General features: G+C 45.7%; 1 protein-coding gene across 1 annotated transcript; it reads right to left on the bottom strand.

The window, feature by feature from the left end:
* Positions 1–12,325: 12,325 nt before the first annotated feature.
* NEU1 (neuraminidase 1) lies at positions 12,326–16,362 on the bottom strand. Its single transcript, XM_014827422.3, has 6 exons — positions 15,966–16,362; positions 15,322–15,514; positions 14,268–14,530; positions 13,503–13,685; positions 13,110–13,332; positions 12,326–13,012 (listed from the first exon to the last, which is right to left on the bottom strand). Exons 1-6 carry the CDS (start codon positions 16,125–16,127, stop codon positions 12,786–12,788), a joined length of 1,251 nt encoding a protein of 416 aa, XP_014682908.3. The 5' UTR covers positions 16,128–16,362; the 3' UTR covers positions 12,326–12,785.
* Positions 16,363–16,455: the final 93 nt, after the last annotated feature.

Below are 16,455 nucleotides of genomic sequence, written 5' to 3'. Positions count from 1 at the left end.
AGCTTTCTCATAAAAAAAAAATGCAATCGCAACAGACAGAATAGAATGAAATACCTAGGATTAAATTTAACCAAAGAACTGAAAGACCTGTACACTGAAAACTATAAAACATTGCTGAAAGAAGTCAAGGAAGACACAAAGAAATGGAAAGATATTCCGTGCTTATGGATTGGAAGAATTAACATAGTTAAAATGTCCATGCTTCCTAAAGCAATCTACAGAGTCAATGCAATCCCTATCAAAGTCCCAATGATATTTTTCATGGAAATAGAAAAGAATCCTAAAATTTATATAGAACAACAAAAGACCCCGAATAGCCAAAGCAATCCTGAGAAAAAGGAACAAAGCTGGAAGTATCATACTCCCTGATTTTAAAATATACTACAAAGCTATGGTAACCCAAACAGCATGGTATTGAAACAAAAACAGACACACAGATCAATGGAACAGAATTAAGAGCTCAGAAATAAACCCGCACGCCTATGGACAGCTAATTTTTGACAAAGCAGCCAAGAACATACAATGGAGAAAGCAAAGTCTCTTCAATAAATGGTGTTGGGAAAACTGGACAGTCACATGCAAAAGAATGAAAGTGGATCATTATCTTACAACATACATGAAAATTAACTCAAAATGGATTAAAGGTTTGAATGTAAGACCTGATCACAAAACTAGAATGAAAAACATAGGCAGTATGCTCTTTGATATTGGTCTTAGCAGTATATGTTTTTGAATATTGTGTCTCCTCAGGCAAAGGAAACAAAAGAAAAAATAAATGGGACTACATCAAACTAAAAAGCTTCTGCACAGCAAAGGAAACCATAACAAAACAAAAAGACAACCTAACAACTGGAAGAAGATATTTGCAAATCATATATCTGATAAGGGATTAATATCCAAAAAATATAAAGAATGCATACAACTCAACAGCAAAAAAACTAACCCAATTAAAAAATGGGCAAGGGGCCAGTCTGGTGGCTCAGTGGTTAAGTTCACATGTTCCTCTTCAGCGGCCCGGGGTTCGCCGGTTCGGATCCTGGGTTTGGACATGGCACTGCTTGTCAAGCCATACTGTGGCAGGTGTCCCACATATAAAGTAGAGGAAGATGGGCACAGATGTTAGCACAGCAAAAAGAGGAGGATTGGAAGCAGATGTTAGCTCAGGGCTAATCTTCCTCAAAAAAAAAAAAGGGCAAAAGATCTGAACAGACATTTTTCCCAAAAAGACATACAGATGGCCAACAGGCACATGAAAAGATGTTCAACATCACTAATTATGTTGTTGCAAATCAAAACTACCATGATGGGGCCGGCCAGGTGGCACAGTGGTTAAGTTCACAAGTTCTGCTTCTCCGCAGCCTGGGGTTCCCCGGTTTGGATCCAAGGTGCAGACATGGCACCGCTTGGCAAAAGCCATGCTGTGGTCGGCATCCCATATATAAAGCAGAGGAAGATGGGCATGGATGTTAGCTCAGGGCGAGTCTTCCTCAGCAGAAAGAGGAGGATTGGCAGTAGTTAGCTCAGGGCTAATCTTCCTCAAAGAAACAAAACAAAACAAAACTACAATGAATTATCACCTCATGCCCATCAGAATGGGTATTATTAAAAAGACAAGAAATAAGAAGTGTTGGAGGGGCTGGCCCCACGGCTGAGTGGTTAAGTTTGCGAGCTCTGCTTCGGCGGCCCAGGGTTTCACCAGTTCAAATCCTGGGCACAGACATGGCACCGCTTATCAAGCCATGCTGAGGCGGCATCCCACATTCCACAACTAGAAGGACCCACAACTAAAAATACACAACTATGTACTGGGGGGCTTTGGGAGAAAAAGGAAAAAATAAAAAATTAAAAAAAAAGAAGTGTTTGAGAGAATGTGGAGAAAAGGGAACCCTCATACACTGCTTGTGGGAGTGCAAACTGGTGCAGCCACTATGGAAAACAACATGGAGATTCCTCAAAAAATTAAGAATAAATACCATATGACCCAGCTATTCCACTTCTGGGTATTTATTCAAAGAATATGAAAACACTAATTCGAAACGATACATACACCCCTACATTCATTGCAGCATTATTCACAACAGCCAAGACTTGGAAACAACCTACGTGCCCATCGAGGGATGAATGGATAAAGAAGATGTGGTATATATACACAATAGAATACCGCTCAGCCATAAAAGATGAAATCTTGCCATTTGTGAATACATGAAATGACCTTGAGGGCATTATGCTAAGTGAAATAAGTCAGATGGAGAAAGCCAAACACCATATTATTTTACTCGTGTGGAAGATTAAAACAACAACAGCAACAAACAAACACATAGATACAGAGAATACATTGGTGGTTACCAGATGGTAAGGGAAGGGAGTGAAAGGGGTAAGAGGGACACGTGTATGGCGACAGATGGCAATTAGACTTTGGTTGGTGAACACAATGTAGCCTACAGTGAAATGGAAATATGATGTACACCTGAAATTTATATAATGTTATAAACCAATATGACCCCAATAAAAAAAAAAAAAAAAGAATGTAGTGAAGATAGAGATGTCAGGCAATAATCCCCAGTTATATGCTGATGTCAGGTAATAAACCAGGGAGGGAGCTGTCTCTAAAAGGCCTTGCAACAACAGCAGGTGCCACCCTGGATCAGGGAGCCCTCCCATTTCCTAGTGGCGCACAGGGAATGGCTGTGCTCCACCCTGGATTAATTTCTTCTAAAGGAGGCTAAGTAACTGTTATAAAAATTTACTTTTTAAACTTGTTATTATGAAACTTTTAAAATAGTAGGAAGAATAGTATAAAGAACACCCATATGCTCATCACCTAATTCCAACAATTGTCAACATTTTGCCATATTTGAAAATGTGGCAAAAATGTTAAATTATATTCTATTATAAAAATAGTAAATATATATTAAATTATATATGCATGTGTGTATATACATATATTCGGCAGACTCATTTCAAAATGAGTTACAGAGATCGTGACATTTTATCCCTAAATACTTCAGCATGCATGTCCACAACATAAGGACATTCAGCTACACATCCACAACACTGTTACCATACCTAAGAAAATTAACAGTAATTCCTAATATTACTTAATATTTAATCAGTATTCAAATTTTTTCAAATGTTCCCCAAATGTCTTTTATGGTAGTTGTATTTTTAAAGAGCTAGTATCCAATCAAGGATCAAGCGTGGTATTTTACTGTTACATCTTGTAATGCTTTTGATTCTAGAACAACCTACTTCTTTGCCTCTTTCTGTGACGCTGATCTTTTGAAAAGACTAGGCCAGTTGTCTATGTTCCACAAGTTGGATTCGTCTAACTGTGCCCTCTTGATTTATTTATTTTTATTTATTTTTTAGGAAGATTGACCCTGAGCTACCATCCATGCCCATCTTCTTCTCTTTTATATGTGGGACGCCTGCCACAGCATGGCTTGATAAGCGGTGGGTAGGTCCATGCCTGGGATCTGAACCAGCAAACCCCAGCCACGAAGTGGAGCATGCAAGCTTAATCACTGCACCACGGGTTGGCCCCCTTCTTTTGATGTTTTTAACTTATTCCTCAATCTTCTGCATTTTCTTTAACCTGGGAGTTACACCCAAAGACCTAACTAGATTCTGGTTACATGGTTTGGGCAAGAATACTTCATGGATGACACTATGTATTAGTTTCCTGTGGCTATTGTAGCAAATTATTATAAACTTGCTGTCTTAAAACAATAGATATTTATTCCCTCACAGTTCTGGAGGCCAGAAATCTGAAACAGTTTCACTGGGTTGAAATCAAGGTGTTGACAGGGCCTTGCCTGCTCGGGAGATACTGGGGGAGAATCTGTTCCTTATCTCTTCCAGCTTCTGGTGGCTGCTGACATTCCTTCACTTGTGGCCCCAACACTCCAATTTCTGCCTCTGTGTCACACACATTGCCTCCTTCTCTTCACTCTGTGCGTGTCGAATCTTCCTCTGCCTCCCTCTTGTAAGGATATATGTGATTGCATTTAGGGCCTACCTGGATAATCCAGGGTAATCTCCCCATCTCAAGATCCACATCTGCAAAAGGCCCTTTTTTCCCTGTATAAGGTAACATTCACAGGTTCCAGGGTTAGGACGTGGATACCTTTTGGGGGATCATTTTTCAGTCTACTACATGCTACATACTTCGCAGGGCCTCACAACAGGGGGATCACAATATCTACTTGTGCCATTATTCTTGGTCTCAGTTTGATCACCTGGTTAAAGTGATGACCCCAGATCTCGTCATTGTAGAGGTATTTTCCCCACTTGTGATTGGCAAGATTGGGGTAATTCTTTGCCACCAACTGAATGAATAAATATCTAGTTCCCCATCAATCTTTAACCCAATGATTTCAGCATCCACTGATGATCTCTGCCTGTGTAGGGGAGGAAATAGTTTTCCTTGACCCTTTTAGGGTCTCTGGCTGTGCCTGAAAATTAACCTGACAAAGATAGATTAACGGGAGAAAAGCATACATATTTATTTAATATGTTTTACATGACGCAGGAGCCCTCCTAAGGAATGAAGACCCAAAGAAATGGTGAAACCTACTTGCTTTTATGTTAGGTCGAACAAAGGGAGGCAATTGTGGAAAAGTGACTACATGTATTGGGGAGGCTAAAGGAAGATAATTATTTTAACAAGGTCTGTTTGGATAGAATTCTTTCAGTCTCAATTTCTTGTCCTTGATAAGAATGTCTTCCTTCCTCCTGGTACAGGGAGGGCATCTTTCACAGCGGAGCTTTATTTCCTGCTTTCAGGAAGAAAAAGGAAGGTCATGAGCCAGCCCCGTGGCTGAGTGGTTAAGTTCACACGCTCTGCTTCGGCAGCCCAGCGTTTCACCAGTTCGGATCCTGGGTGCAGACATGGCACCACTCATCAGGCCATGCTGAGGTGGCGTCCCACATGCCACAACTAGAAGGACCCAGAACTGAAATATATACAACTATGTACTCGGGGGATTGGGGAAGAAAAAGCAGGAAAAAAAATGTTAACTGGAAGGTCAGAGTGCCTTTCTTGCACCTGCTGTTTCTCAAGGGCCTTTAATTCAAAATAATAAATACGCCAAAGTGGCATATTTTGGGGTGCCATGCTCTGAACTCCTTCCCCTGAGTTAATTATTTCATTCAAGTTTGCAAAATAATGATTTTCCAGTGGGATCATTCTTCCTACACTTGTTAGCTGACAATCCTTTGTAAAAGAAGTAATAAGTCATCTCATAAACTGTTTTTTTTAAAGATCTTTATTTATTTATTTTTATTTTTCCTTCTTCTGCCTAAAGCCCCCCAGTACATAGTTGTATATTTTTAGTTCTGAGTCCCTCTAGCTGTGGCATGTGGGACACAGCCTCAGCATGGCTCGATGACCAGGTCCGCAGAGTACACGAACTTAACCACTTGGCCACAGGGCTGGCCCCTACACTGGTATTTCGTCTAACCTGAATTACTTGTTCCCACTGCAAAGATAGGATGACTTATTCTTTTCCTTTATTTACAGTATTGTATATAAGGAGTTGGTGTAAAAGTCTCCTCCAATGGTGACAAATGAATTCTCCTCTTTTTTTTTTTTTTGAGGAAGATCACCCCTGAGCTAACATCTGCTGCCAATCCTCTTCTTCTTGCTGAGGAAGACGCCCTGAGCTAACATCCGTGCTCATCTTCCTCTACTTTACTTTATGTGGGACTCCTGCCAGAGCCTGGCCTAATGAGCAGTGCCATGTCCATACCCAGGATCTGAGCCGGTGAACCCTGGGCTGCCAAAGCAGAGTGTGTGAACTTAACCACTGCACCACTGGGCCAGCCCTCTTTTTTTTTTTTTTTTTTTTTTTAGCATTTTGGTTATTTTTAGTTAAAGAAAAACAGCCTTTTCCAAGGGTGACAAAGTGAATTGAAGGTCAGAAGGAAGCAGGATGTTTGTTGCTCACAAACTCTTGCTCCAAAACCTGGCCAGGAGGAAAGAGGGCCCCCCTGGGAACTTAAGGGCAATTGGCCAGCAGAGGATCTTTGCTGGGGTGGGCAGAGCTGCAGCCCACCCTTGGTCACTGGATTGGTCTGAGTGGGCTCTAAGGTGATTTCCACCAGCCAGTCGGTTGACATGATTAACACTATTATTCTTGGAGGGCATTAAATTAAGTAATGACGTGGGGAGCCAAGAGAGTGGCTTATTCAGTCAGATTCTGAATCACAATCAGGAAATAGTCTTTATCTGGTGCAACTATAATTTCATTTTTCTTGGAGTGAATTGGAAGGAAGATGAGGTCCTTCTGGGGGTCAATTTCGCAATGGTGCTCCAGGCCTTCAAGATGAAGTTGTGCATGAGGCTGGTGAACTGTGTGGTGGAGGGATCGTCCATGGTGATCTTGATGGGAATGCCTGTGTTCACCATGATGATTCCCTGCTCTCCTTTCTGGCTCTGAAGTCGCTTCGTGTCCCTTCCACCTCTGCCTCACAGAGCTCTGGTGAGGAGGAAAGCCAAGACACGTGAAGTGCTTAGCCATGCCTGACAGATTAAGCTTCCAGGACACATTATCATTATTGTTGCTGTTGATGCAAATAATCAATAATCATTCTATAGTAAAGAAAATAAGAGCATTTTATTTAAGCCAAAAACTGAGGACTATAGCCTGGAAGTCACAGCCTTTGCAAGGGAAGAAAGCCCTCCAGAGAAGAGTGATTTTCAGCACAGTTATATACCATTTCCAAACAGAGACAAACATCAAGCATGACAGGGGTACATTCTTTCAACACTTCAAGGAGCTATTTTATTACAGATTAGCATGTACACAGTGGGTCGACATGATCCTGATGACACAGGAAGGGAGACATCAGGTGTCACAAGAAGGGAGGCATTAATTCTTATCTTCAAAGAGTGCATTCTTTACCTTAGGATTATAATTGAGGCAGGTGTATGAAGCACGCGTACAATGCATGTTTGACAGGCCATAAGTCAGGCTTCTTTGGTTCACATAAATTTTAGGCCAAAATCAAGTTTAATCTAGAATGGCTTCCCCATACACCTCAACATATACAAATTTCTTATATCATTACTATCTTGCAACAAGGCCCAGGATGCTAGGATGCAGGGTCCTGTGGGCTGGTCTCCCCGTCTCTGTCAGTCCCTTGCCAAGGCCTGAGCTCCTGCTCTGGTCAAGGGTGCCCCCTCTTTTTTGTATACATGGGTCCAGGAAACTTCCCTGTGGTCCCTTTGACCTTATCAAATGCCTTGCTGAGACCCAGACACACCGAGACACTGGTCTTCCTCTGATGTCTCCTTTTACAACTGTGGCCAAGGAACTGTCACTGGGGTTGGATGATATCCTCAATGAACCCATATTAGTTCCTGGATGTTGCTCTCTACTAGGCTTCTACCTCCAATAGCAAGGGCATCTCAACATCTCCTGGGATTCCAAAATAACAGAACCAAGCTTGGTAGAGGTCAGACAACACGTGTCCCTTAAATTGGCTAATTGACAGGAACACAGCAAAGTTAGCTGGGCTTAAGATACTGAAGCAAAAAGGTGATTATGTATCTCCTCTCCTCCCTCTAGGTGTATCGCCTCTTGATGCATGATGGGATCATTCGCTCTGGGCACCACTTTCTTTGTGGCTCTATATTTGTCAAGTTACCCAGAGGTCTCCATTTATCTTTTTCCTTCTATTTTATTTGTTGTGAAGTATATAATATATACAAAAGTGTATAGAATAATTATGTACACTTTAAAGAAGACTGATAAACAACATGTACTCACCACTGAGTTTAAGATCTGGTGCTGATAAACTGTGGCTTGCAGATTTAGGGGCCGTAGGAAATGTGATTTCTGACCTCAGTCCCACAGGAGTGTGAATTTTGTTAGGAATTTTCCAGAGACGCTTTTCTTTTCTTTCTTTTTTTTTTTTTTGCTCTCTCCAGAACAAAGACGGAGGCCAGTTCACCCACTGAAGGTGAGGCCTTTTGATACTTTATTTACAAAGAGAGGCAGCTAGCCTGAGAGCTGTAGTTTGTCAGTGTTTAAAAATATTGCATTAAAATATTGTTTATCTTGGGGCTGGCGCGGTGGCGCAGCAGTTAAGTGTGCACGTTCCACTTCGGTGGCCCGGGGTTCATGGGTTCGGATCCCAGGTGTGGACATGGCACCGCTTGGCAAGCCATGCTGTGGTAGGCATCCCACATATAAAGTAGAGGAAGATGGGCACGGATGTTAGCTCAGGGCCAGTCTTCCTCAGCAAAAAGAGGAGGATTGGCAGATGTTAGCTCAGGGCTGATTGTCCTCAAAAAAAATAAAAAAATAAAAATAAAAATATTCTATCCAGAATATTAGGAAAGGGAAGAACCACTCTTTCATTGTGGTAATCTGAGTCCCTTTTTTTGTCAAAAAGAAGCACAGGCCTTTGTCTTAAATCTTCCTTCCTTTTTTTTTTAAGATTTTATTTTTTCCTTTTTCTCCCCAAATCTCCCTAGTACATAGTTGTGTGTCCTTCTAGTTGTGGCATGTGGGATGCCGCCTCAGCATGGCCTGATGAGCGGTGCCATGTCCGTGCCCAGGATCCAAACTGGCGAAACCCGGGACCGCCGCAGCGGAGCTTGCGAACTTAACCACTTGGCCACAGGGCGGGCCCCTTAAATCTTCCTTCCTAATCATTTTTTTGGGTGAAAATAGTTGACCTCCTCCTGCTCTGTCCTGTTAATGATTTCTTGTTGTGAGGGCTGAATTAGTGAAAAAGTGTACCTGGTGCCTGGTCCCTGGTATTTGCTGTTCAATATTAACAGTTAACGATCTCTTTCAATTGTTTAAGTGCAGCCTGGTAAGACAGGGAGAGCGAGCCCAGAGCTGGTTCAATCCTGAGCCGAGGGGCTGATTGTGTGAAGGGGAGAAGGGCCTGTGCTGTGGGGTTGGGGCTCCACACTAGAATTGGGCTGCTGATCCAGGTGGCACTCACCAGGCTGTAGTTTTCAAAGTCCACTTTGTCCTATTTGTAAAAATACACACTATACCTTCCCCTTTCAGCCTCCTGCCACTCCTTCCAATTCCCCCTTTATGTTACAAGAAAAAAAGCTAACCAACAAAAAGTTCTACAACCCTTTCTGCACCCCGGACACGTGTTCTAATCCTGATTTTCAAACTTGAGTGTGCATCAGAATCCCCTGGAGAGTTTGTTAACACAGATTGCTGGGCCCACCCCCAGAGTTTCAGATTCTGTAGGTCTCAGGAGGCAGTCGAGGAGCGGGGAAGGCCAAGGTTTTCTAACACGTTCCCAGGAAGTGCTGCCACTCAGCTGGGACCACACCTTGAAAACCACTGGCCCAGCTCCTTATCATCCTGGACTTGTCTTTCCTCCTGTCTTAAAGCACCCACCATGTGCCAGGTGTTGGGGCGGGTCTTTAAGACGCCTGGGTAAATAGGGCAGGTTTGGTCCCTGTCAGCTATATGGTTACTGGTTTCTTTAGACACATATTCTTCCTGCTGAGACAGTTTCTCTTTTGAGATCTTTTCTTCAGTGTTTTGAAATTTAATCTTCCTAAGTCTAGGCTAAATGTCTAAGAGAAAGTTTCTTAAAGTACAGTCCAGGGACCCTCGAGCATTAGACTCTCCTGCAATTCCTATTAAAAATGCAAAGTGCGGGCTGGCCCGGTGGTGCAGTGCTTAAGTGCGCATGCACGTTCTGCTTCGGTGGCCCGGGGTTCGCCGGCTCAGATCCCGGGGGCAGACATGGCACCACTTGGCAAGCCATGCTGTGTTAGGTGTCCCACGTATAAAGTAGAGGAAGCTGGGCACAGATGTTAGCTCAGGGCCAGTCTTCCTCAACAAAAAGAGGAGGATTGGCAGCACTTAGCTCAGGGCTAATCTTCCAAAAAAAGAAAAAAGCAAAGTCCTAGACACTGATTCTAGAAATACTGGAATCTGCAGGTCTGGGGTGGGGCCCAGGGCTGGGGAGGAGGTCCTTGAAGAGGATCCTCTCTTAGCTGAGGGTTCTTGGCTATGAAGAAGCAACATGGTCACTTTCTCACAAGCCTCTGCGACGTCTACTTCACAAGGCAGTAGCTCATGGGTCAAACATTCATGGTATCATTTCCTTTCTTTCCTTCACTATTTCTGAGAAATAAAATCTTAACACGACTTGGTCAGATGTGCAAGTTTTAGTGGTATCAGACAGCAGATGTCCCAAGTGCTATAGACACCAGCCCCACCATTCTTCCTTGTGTCCTATTTCGTGATCTGCATTAGAAAAGCAGACCCCCCACAACCACGCCCCTGCCTTTGTTTCTCTCCCTTCTTCCCTCAGATGTCCCCCTGCTTCCTCCTGCAGGCCCACAGATTCTGCCTCTGTTTGTGTTTCTTGTGTGGTCACAATGTGGTTTACTGGCTAAGGCAAAGTATTACATCAATTTACTCTGAGAACCAGCAATTAAAGGGGGGAAATTAAGCATTTATCCTGCCATTCCCATACAAACCATGTTTTCAGGGCAACCGAACAGCCTCCATGAAGGAAAGCTCTTTTTTTACTGAAGAATTCCAGCTAATAAATGAGGATGAAATAACAGAATTTAAAAATCAACATTTCACAACCCCTCATGAAATGGTTGATTCAGGCAAAACTCATCTGTGGATGAAACTATCAGTTCTAAGTTTGATGGGGGAAACCTACAAAAGAGGGTCAGAATTTGGTCATCTGAACCCACCACTCAACCTCAGCTTCACTCAGAGAGGGACGAGCAGACAGTACTTGCTTCCTGACGGGCGCAACAGGAAGCACACAGCTCCTGTGAAGGCATCATGCTGCCCCCACCCCGCTCCCCATGGAATCTGAATCCAATCAAACCTCAGGTTTGAGACCTGGAAATACAAGGTATGGAGGAAGAAGTTAAATGACACTCTGAGAAAGCAAACTAATGAACCCAAAAATGGAAATTTCTTTAGGACAAATGACTCCATTTCTGCATAAATGGTTTCAAAAAAAGAAAAGAGGTGGGACTATTGATTAAAAGAGACTTGGGAAATGTCAAAATCCAATGTGTATATTTTCTTTGGATCCTGATTTGAACAAATCAACCATAAATAAGGTATTTTTGAGACATCTGATAAAATTTGAACATTGAGTCTTAGCTGGTACCATAGAGTCATTGTTAATGTTTTGGGTGTACAACGACATTATGGTTATACAACAAAACGTTCCATTTTAAAGAATGAGATGTATACTTAAGAATGTAGGGGTGAATGTCATGAGGTCTGGGATTTGCTTTAAAATACTTCAGCAAATGAAAAGAAAAGAATCAGAAGCAGCAAATATGACAACATCTTGATAACTGTTGAAACGATGTTGGGGTGTATGTGGGGCTCGTTAAACTATTTCCTCTACTTTTCTATGTTTTTAAAAATGTCTGTAAATGAAAAATTCAAGTGTTACATTATTGACCACAAATTCTTGATAAAATCTAACAAAATTACACCATGTCTTCACATACAGTGGGATTATTCCACTGCTTCCACCAGACAGAACAAATTATCCTATCATTTCTTTTCTTTCCGTTTTTTTTTTTTTTTTTTTGAGGAAGATTAGCCCTGAGCTAACATCCACTGCCCATCCTTCTGGTTTTGCTGAGGAAGACTGGCCCTGAGCTAACATCTGTTTCCTCTTCCTCTGTTTCATATGTGGGACGCCTGCTACAGCATGGCTTGATAAGCAGTGCGTTGGTCCACACCCAGGATCCAACTGGCAAACCCTGGGCTGCTGAAGCAGAATGAGCTAACTTAACTGCTACACCACCCTATGGGTCAACCCTATCCTGTCATTTCTTAGAGAAGCAGCTGGCAGTAAAACACCCTCTAACTACAAATAGATGTGGCCCTTATCCCTCAGCCTTGAGCATTCTCACCATCCCTTCCAGGCGCCTTACTTTTTTTTCCACATGGAGGAAAGCTGTGGCTCTCCCACACAGCTGCAGCCGACCCAGGTTCTTTTCACAGCATCTGCCTTAGGATGATACTATTTTCTCACATAACTTGTCACAGTGCTGACTTCTCTGCCAGGCCAGCCTGGACAGTATCCTACTCCATCTTAGAAATATAAAACAGAGCAAGTTTTTAAATATCTTATGGGGCTCCCCCTCCTACTCTCATGACACCTCTGAAGATCAATCAGTTTTCCTGTGATGAGAAAGAATGTGAAAGGGAAAGAAGGCTTTGACTGGCCAGTTAGATTTCCACAGGCAATAAGTACACCAGCTTCCCCATAGCTGAGTTCCATCTCACAAGTGTACATGAGGAAAACAGACATGAAGACGCGCATTGACAACCAGAGATGCTACTCATGTTCATGCTCCTTCATTAAAAACATTAAGTTACAAACATTTTGATTCATAAATAGTCAAGGTGGGTGGTGAGGCTAGTTCCCCACCCTGAAATCAAACATCCCACCCTTCCGGGACATTCACCAACCTTCTTCAAAGCCAATACCTTAGTCCAAAGAGGAAGCTCAGCCTTCCTCAATTCCCTGAGCTCACATTTCTTCAATGCTACGGGCCCACCTCACCCTGTCCAAGAAAAGGACCGATCATTGTCCGGGGAGGGCAGGACTTCTTGTGTGGGAGAAGCAGCCAGGCTTTTAGTCCTAACAGAGTGATTTCCCTGTCAAAGAGAAGTTGGTTTTGCAAAAGGCTAGTGTCTAAAGGAAGCTGAAACTGTCTTTCAGGCACCTCCAGCAGACCCACCACAGACCCATGATCCTGAAGGCTGAGTCCAGGGCCTTTTACCCCTGCACGCAACTCAGAGTGTCCCATAGACGCTGACTTTGGCCAGGGAGACGCTCTCTGTGTATTGGCTCAGGCCTTTCTCATACAGGACGTAGAGCTGGGGGGCCTGGTCCTCCCCACCCACGCTGCCCTCCAGGGCTGCCATCGAGGAGTAGCCACTGGGTCCTGGCCACAGCTGGACCGTCTCTTTCCGCCATGAAGTCCCATTGCTGAAGCTCCAGCGCAGGGTCAGGTTCACTCCTGGGGAGAGTAGCAGAGTCAGGGAGAGGGGGGGTGCTGCCTAGGCCTTCTTTAGATAACAGGGGCTCCCCTGACAACCCCACTGGCAGACACTCACGGAACTCTGGATGGGCTGGGTTGGAGAAGAAGATGATGCCAGAGTTGGTGGCTACAGCTCCTGCAGCTACCACAGGGTCCACGAGCTCTGGGTCGAAGGTCACATCCCGAGGCCTCAGTGTATCACAGGCGTCATAGCTGCGGAGGATGATTCGACAGTGGCAGTGGTAGTTGTTCTGGTTCCTGGCATTGATGATGACTGAGCCATCTGGAAGCTCATAGGGCTGAGGGGAGAGAACAGGGCATCAGGATGACCCAAGGAAGGGGCAGGAAAAAGGGCCCAGCCCCTGAGGAAGCAAGGCTGTGAGGCACAGTGCTGGGCAGCCAGACCCTGGGTCTGTGAGTGAAATGGTGTCTGGAGGACAGGGCACGGAACAGCCCACGGAGTCCTGACCTGGCATTCATCAGGGTTGAAGTCGTATTTCTGCTTGGGCTGGCCATAGGGGATGCCTCTGATCCCATTCCCATAGCGCCAGGAGGCGCCATGATCATCACTGAGGAGGCAGAAGACCCCATCCCGCTCCAGCGTCCCGTGGCCACACACGATGAGGCGGCCCTTCCGTGGCTGCCGCTGTTTCTATGAGAAAGGGAACTGGCATCACACAGGGAAACACTGAGGGGGCTCAGAGGGAAGGGCAACCCACCACCTCCTAAGTGTGAGGACACATCTCATACTTGGTTCTATCCTTGCTTACTGAGGGTCCCAGAAGGATCCCGTAAACACCTACTGCCTGAATTAAGGAGCTCTTGTACAGAATAAGCTCCTTCAGGACATCCAGGGTGTACACTGAACAGGCTGTGCACACAACAAGCCACAGGGGTGCACAGGAGCTTAAAGCCAACCTGTGCTCACTCACCAAGCTGCGCCCCATGGCACAGCCCTGTGTCTGCTCAAAGAAAGGAGAGCCTTTTTCTATTCTGCACAGGCACCACATGGACTAGTGCAGCCCTGTTGAAAACCCCCAAATAGGCAGCCAAGGGCAAAGTTCCATCTTCTCTTGGTAGGATGTTCCTCCCAGGATGTCCCTTTCTTCCAAGGAATCCCATCTAAGACAGAAAATTTGACTTCACAGCACCTTCTCCTTGGAAAGGAATCTATTTTGGGGCATCACCCAGACTCTCCACAAGGCAGCCCCCTCCACCCCTCTCAGACAGAGACCTGAATGCCTGAGCCCGGTCCAGGGGCAAACACCTCGGTGCCGATATCCAAGGAAAGGTTCCGGGGTGAGCTCCAGGAAACACCGTCATCCTTGCTCCACACCAACATGGTGGAGGCCACCTGGCAGCCAGCCTTGTGAGCACAGAGGGAGTAGAAAAGGAATACAATTCCTGTCTCCCTATCGCTCACCACTGCTCCCAGGTTCAGCCCATCTGGTGTTTCTCCATCATCTACAATGAAGGCTGTAGGAGACCACGTGCTACCTAAAGAACAAAGGGAAGAAATCCAGGGTGAGTACTCTGGAGGTGACCTTTCCACCACTCCTTGTAAATTTGCACCTCCTGCCAGGGACCCAAGGCCTTAGAATGGCCCGAGGGCCCTATAAGACCCGCCCCTCCTTACCTCTCTGACCTCATCTATTCTACCCTCACTCACTCCATCCAGCCACACAAGCTCCTTCCCATTGCTCAAATACTTCCCTCCCTTCTTGAGGCCTCTGCACAGACTTGTGACATCTGCCTGGGGTACTCTTCTTCCAGGCTCACTCCTTCACCTCCTTCAAGTCTTTGTTCAAATGTCACCTATTTGAAATTGCAATTGAACTCCGGCACTCCCCATACTTCTTGCTCTGTATTATTTTTCTCCATTGCATTTATCACCTTCTGACATAAAAAGTAAACTTATTTATTATGCTTATTACAATAAGCATAATTGAATATAGAATTAAAACATTATATATATATTGAATTAGAATATAAGCCCCTTGAGGACAGGAATTTTGGTCTGTTTTCTTCATAAGTGTATTCACATAACCTTGAATAGTGCCTGATATATAGTATGTGTTCAATAAACGTCTGAATGAATGTTCAACTCCTAGGTGATCTCAATTTCCAGATCAGTGCCCTGGACAGCTTCCCTCCTTAAGTTCCCTGCACCCTTCAGGGACCCAGGCCTCCAGCCCCCCAAGTTCCCCTATCCTCAGGGTCCTTGGGCAGGTCAGGCTCCCCATCCACCTAACCCAGCACCAGAACTTGCCACCCAGGTATCTTTATACCCTGGTCCATAGACCTCCGCAGAGCAATAAACTTGGCCCCCAGATCCGACGAGGACATTTTTCGGGCTTCAGCGAAGGCAAGGAGAGTGCCCTGAGGAGTTACTGTGATAAGCGGGATGCGGAAGGTATCCACGGAGCCGATCTGCTTCCCACTCACCCACAGCAGCTGCTCCATGGTCACCAGCGGCTGAACCTGCGAAGGGAGAAGGGAGGGTCAACACGAACAAATTTGACTTGGGGTTTTAGGACGATGACTAGCAGCTTGCAGTCGAGTTTCCCTGGAAGAGGCAGGGTGCTGGGGATCCCGAGTGGGGGCATGGGTCCCAGAACAAGGAAGGGGAACCCGGAGGAGAGTCTGGAGTGAAGCCGGGGGCTCGGGGCTCGGGAGGGAGGAAGGAGCCCTGAAGGAGCGGAGGGACCTCAAAAGGGGAAGGAGCTTGAATGAAGAGGAGACGCAGAGGAGAGGAGGACGGAGCCCGGAGATCGAGAGGGGTTGAACAGGGAGAGTGGAGAGAACAGGGTCTGAGAACCGCGGGAAAGTCCCGCGGAGGAGACGGGGCTCAGCAGCCCGCGCCCCGAGGAACACCAGGCATAGAGTGCCCGCGTGGGTCGGGGGATGGGGCTATATGAGGGGTGACACTCACCAGATCGAAGTCGTTCCCTGCCGTAGTTCCGAATCTTGCCAAAGACAACAGCAGCAGGAAGATCGCGGCCAACACCTGAACTCTACAGCCTCCCCTGAACCCCAGCGTCCGCGGTCCCCCGGGTCTGTCCCGGAGCACCGTGCCGGAGCGCTCCGCCATCATGTCTGCCCGCGGAGGCCGCGACCCCGGCCCCCAGGCCTAGACGCTGGCGGGAGTCGGTCAGCAGATCCCGGCCCTTTAAACCCTCAGGTATCACCCCCAAAGCCGCCTCACTGCCAGCCGCCCCGCCGAGCTTCCGCGACACTAACTGGTCCTTTCACACTCCGACTCCCCTCGTGACCCTTCAGCCTCCAAGCTAGCCCTTCCAATTGGCTCTCTTTGAAGACCCGGAGCGCGTGACCCGGAGGGAAGGGTATTGGCTGGCGTGACGATGGGCAGGCGTTACTTCGGAAGAGCCTTTTGATTGGCCGCGGTACCTGGCTGCGTCACA

Source organism: Equus asinus, chromosome 8 (assembly GCF_041296235.1).
Source record: "Equus asinus isolate D_3611 breed Donkey chromosome 8, EquAss-T2T_v2, whole genome shotgun sequence".
In the NCBI taxonomy this organism is placed as follows: Eukaryota; Metazoa; Chordata; class Mammalia; order Perissodactyla; family Equidae; genus Equus; species Equus asinus.
The sequence above is the reverse complement of the archived record's forward strand: the minus strand, read 5'-3'. Positions and strand labels throughout refer to the sequence as shown.

Excerpts from the sequence above, each read along its gene's own strand:
- NEU1 (XM_014827422.3), bottom strand. The coding sequence starts at position 16,127 with ATGATGGCGGAGCGCTCCGGCACGGTGCTCCGGGACAGACCCGGGGGA. Across the intron at positions 13,686-14,267 it reads GACCGGGCTCAGGCATTCAG|AAACAGCGGCAGCCACGGAA; the intron begins GTCTCTGTCTGA and ends CCTTTCTCATAG. Across the intron at positions 13,013-13,109 it reads CCCAGCCCATCCAGAGTTCC|GAGTGAACCTGACCCTGCGC; the intron begins GTGAGTGTCTGC and ends TACTCTCCCCAG.